This window comes from Ictidomys tridecemlineatus, chromosome 8, assembly GCF_052094955.1.
Source record: "Ictidomys tridecemlineatus isolate mIctTri1 chromosome 8, mIctTri1.hap1, whole genome shotgun sequence".
NCBI classification, from domain to species: Eukaryota; Metazoa; Chordata; class Mammalia; order Rodentia; family Sciuridae; genus Ictidomys; species Ictidomys tridecemlineatus.
In genome coordinates this window covers 100,114,076-100,118,673 of record NC_135484.1, presented here as the reverse complement: position 1 = coordinate 100,118,673, position 4,598 = coordinate 100,114,076, and the positions used below count along the sequence as shown (strand labels likewise).

General features: G+C 38.7%; 1 protein-coding gene across 1 annotated transcript; it reads left to right on the top strand.

The window, feature by feature from the left end:
* Positions 1–1,034: 1,034 nt before the first annotated feature.
* Positions 1,035–4,187, top strand: Il17a (interleukin 17A). Its single transcript, XM_005318572.1, has 3 exons — positions 1,035–1,061; positions 2,176–2,375; positions 3,950–4,187. The coding sequence occupies exons 1-3, from the start codon at positions 1,035–1,037 to the stop codon at positions 4,185–4,187; spliced, it is 465 nt and encodes a 154-aa protein (XP_005318629.1).
* The last annotated feature ends 411 nt before the right edge of the window (positions 4,188–4,598 follow it).

Here is a 4,598-nt window from a genome sequence, read left to right as displayed (position 1 = left end):
TCCATCCATCTCACTCCTCCTTAAAGAATTACATAAGTTTAAATCTTAAAATACCAAATATTTGGCTGAGGCTGTAGCTCAGCAGGAGAGTGCTTGCCTAGTAAGCATAAGGTCTTAGCTTTGATCCTCAGCACCACACACACAAAAAAAAATCACCAAATATTAGCAAATTGTTTGGTAGCATGCCATGTTAGACATACTTTTTTTTGAGAGAGAGAGAATTTTTAATATTTATTTTTTAGTTCTTGGCAGACACAACATCTTTGTTTGTATGTGGTGCTGAGGATCGAACCCTGGCCGCACGCATGCCAGGTGAGCGCGCTACCGCTTGAGCCACATCCCCAGCCCTGTTAGACATACTTTTAATAGTAAATCTCATGTCTCTAACCTAGTTATTAGTTCTTTGGATATACATTCAACAAAACAGTTGTTAAATTCAATTAAACTTAATATATTTCATCATCATTTAATTATTTTTTTGCTTTGTTGTTTATATGGCAGGACCTTGAGTAGTTTCTGGAGTTTTCTCTGTAACATCTTGCCAGGGAATCTGGTGAGGAAAGGAGAGATCAAATGGGAAATCAAGGTACATGACATCAGAAGGCCTGGATGCTATGTCAAACTTCTTCTTTCCCATGAGCCATTAAAACAGAGCATAGCTCTACAGCAGCTTCAGCTATCTCCACAAATACATGCTATTGACTCGTGGCAAAGCATCTTTGCTCAATGCCAACCCCGTAGTAGTTCTTCAAAGAATGAAGAGAGGATGTAGCCTTTAGAAGTGAACTTCTGCCCTTCCCATTTTCCTTCAGAAGCAGGTACTACCCGTCATGAAGTGGTGGTGCTTCTCTGACCTCATTTGAGGATGGAACTTTTAACCAAAATGGTGTCACCCCCAAACCCACTCCGAGACGCCAACGTAAGAGACCACAGAAGGAGCAAAGCCCTATAAAAAGAGAGAACGCAGTGCTGCACTTTGTCCATCTCACAGCAGGCATAGCTCAACCAGCCCCAGTTGATCACGAGAAGCACTGATGTCTCCTGCGAGGACTTCATCCATGGTGAGTTCTGCACTTGATGTGGAATGCACTTGCTGATTTGGATCAGCCCAGATTTCTGGACTGTGGTATGCAAAATGCTGGACTCTAACTATGGAGATCCATGAATGCAGCATATGTAGGATGGGAAATGAAACCTTTGGTAGACAACTGCACAGCATTTTCAGGAATTGATACACATCAGTTTGAAAGATGAGATTAAAACTGAAAGATGTCTGTATTGGGGCTAAACCACACAAAAAGTGTGATATGATGCTGTATAGTAAAATAAATGTTTGTTGACAGTCTGTTTGCCTGAATACGGTGATTTAATATTGTTCTTCCACAATGTTTTTCTTTAATCCATAGTAAAATGGGTTGCTATCCCTGACGCCTTAAAAACTGTGAGAGCAACCTTTGTTTCTATTATTTTATGCTATTTTCTTGGTACATCAAAACTATTCTTCTTAGATATATGAATAACTGCTTTAGAAAGAGTGGACTTAATATTTTTAAAATATTTAACCTAAAGAATTCTTTTTGAAATTTCATCTTATTACAGAATCAATGCATGATAAATTCAGAACAAGCATAAAATATACCTGTGGATTCATAAAGGGGATTCAGTTTTTAGTAGACTGTTTGCCAATGGTACAAACAGTATTTCTAACATGAATACTGATATAATGTGGATTTGCTACAGCCCTTTTCTCCAAGGTGCACATTTGATTTCACAGAATGATCAGACTGAGAACAATGGTGCAGAAGGACATTTCCCCCTTGAAAATCAAGGTCATCTCTTATCCTATTGGCCTGATGATGTTGCATGTGCTAACAGGCTGATGACAGGGCATGGCTTGACATTTTTACTAAAATTACTGCCAGCCAATATGTAGAACATACCTTTCCTAAGTCAAAAGAGAATGTTGAAAACTAGTAAAAAAAATTCATGGTCTTAATAACTAATAACTTTTGATCATCTAAGTGGGGTTTTTATTTATCTATTTAAATGATTGGAAATTTTCACATGGATTTTCCCAGAACATAGTATGCTTTCTATGACTAGCAATAAGAATTATCATCACAATGAATTTATCAAAAAAAAATCTATCTCTGTCTCCTTTCCATTCAATTCCAGTCTCTGCTGCTGCTGCTGCTGAGTCTGGTGGCTATAGCAAAAGCAGCAATAGTCTTCCCACAAAACCCAGGATGCCCACATACTGATGACAAGAACTTCCTCCAGAACGTGAAGCTCAACCTGAACATCCTTAGCCCCAGTGGCAATTCCAGAAGGCCTTCCAACTACTACAACCGATCCACTTCGCCCTGGAACCTCCAGTACGTGAGGATAAAATCTCTGCATCCTTCAGTTCTCCCATGCACCAGACTATTCTAAGTCCCCTAGAGCATGATTTTATTCACTCAGAATCAGAAATCCATAAAAGGCCCACTGTCCGGAGCTGTAATTTTCCAACTTTCATTCTACAGACTTCTTTGACAGCACAGGACACCTCACCCCATAATACCTAGGTTATTAGATTTCATTGTCACAGACACCAAAAATCAACTCAAGTTAATGATAGTCACTATTCTAATATTTATGAGACCTCAAAACCATTTCTCATTTTTTAAATTGTGTGTGTGTGTGTGTGTGTGTGTGTGTGTGTGTATGTGTGTGTCTATACCAGGGATTGAACTCAGGGACACTGAACCACTGAACTATATTCCCAGACCTTTTTATTATTATTATTATTATTTTGTATTTTAGGACAGGGTCTCTCTAAGTAGCCTAGGGCCTCACTAAGTTCTATGGCTGGCTTTGAACTTGCAATCCTCCTACCTTAGCCTCCTGAGCCACTGTTCAATTTTTTAAAATTAGACTTTTATCATAGGGGATTAATATTTGAATTCTTTCAGCCAGACCCACAATTGAGAAAACATGTTGAAAATAACTAATAACTATCTAGGATGTTTGTGCTTGTCCTTGGGGAGAGGTTATATGAGCACTGGGGAAATACAGCTTGAATCTTAGTGGAGAAAGAATTATGTTGGGTACTTCTGTTCCTGTTTGAGTTAGATAGTTTGATCTACACCCCCACACATGGCACTTGCTACATCCTTAGTATACCTACTATTCAGACCCCAGAAAAGATGAAATACAATGTGTTTTGATAATTTGACTTTGTGCAAATAAGTCTCAGTTTTAGTCTCACCTGACTATAGGATTTATTCTCCTCTGGCTATTACTAAGAATAGTTAAAATAATCTATTCAAGAGATAAAAAAAAAATGAAAGAGAGAGAGAAGAGAAAGTTATAAAGGAAAATTTTTGTATCTAATCCTTCCTGTCATCTTTGGGCTGTTTCCTATGCAAGTGCTCTTAGATAAAATTTTGAGGCATTTCCCTCTCACTGGGGTAGATTTCATCAAGTCACACAAACAGCTCCTAGATGATTTTAAATCTACTCTTCCCTTGTTTTTTTTCCCCCTCAGTCAAATGTATTCTGAAGATGTATCCTTTGTGGGAAACTAAATCCTTGCTATGGTCTCAGTCTATCTTACTTTGTTCATTCTTCAAAGAAATTAGGAAAAACTGGACCATTGTCTTTTTTTCTGTAATACTCCATATGCTTGAAAATCCATATTTCAGAGCTAAGGGTCATGGCTTAGTAGTAGAGCATATGCAAGACCCTAGGTTCAAGTTCCAGCACTGCAAAATTTTTTTGAAAAGTTAAAAAAAAAAAAGAAAGAAAATCCAAGTTTCCCAAAAGTTCTTCCTTAAACTAACATCCCTCAGAGATTTTGCCAAGCCTATAATTTGTCACCTGTGAATTTGCCTCCTGTGTTACTATTTGGTTTTCTTCCTACTTTACTGATAATCCAATTTCATCCTGGCTTTTGTCTCCTCTGCAGCCGCAATGAGGACCCTGAGAGATACCCCGCTGTGATCTGGGAGGCAAAGTGCCGCCACCTGGGCTGTATTAATGCTGAAGGGAAGGTGGACCACCACATGAACTCCGTCCCCATCCAGCAAGAGATCCTGGTCCTGCGAAGGGAGCCTCAGCACTGCCCAAATTCCTTCCGGCTAGAGAAGATGGTGGTGGCTGTGGGCTGCACCTGCGTCACCCCCATCATCCGCCACGTGGCCTAAGAGTTTTGAGTCTGTCCTGAAGGGTCTCCCTGAAGCAGTTAGGTTTTCTGGCCAAACTCAAGGTTCTTAAAACAGTTCATCAGATTGACCCTGTGGAGGTAACACTGGTTCAGAGAAGGGACCCAAATCGGCCTTCCTTCTCCCCAAAGAGAAAGGTTTAGAATGGATACAATGTACTTCTCGTTTGCTTTTCTAAGGTCTTTAAGTTATTTATGTATTTAATATGTCCTAAGATAACTTTGGGGCATAAGATTTCATTTTAATTAATTGCCTATCTTATTTTGTGTTTCTTTTATAAAAGGACAAGATTTAAGACTAGGGGGTTTTATTATTTAAAAAGTAAAACCTTTATTTATGGATCTATTTATGTTTCTTAAATCTTTCGAGAAAGATAAAAGACTATGATTATTA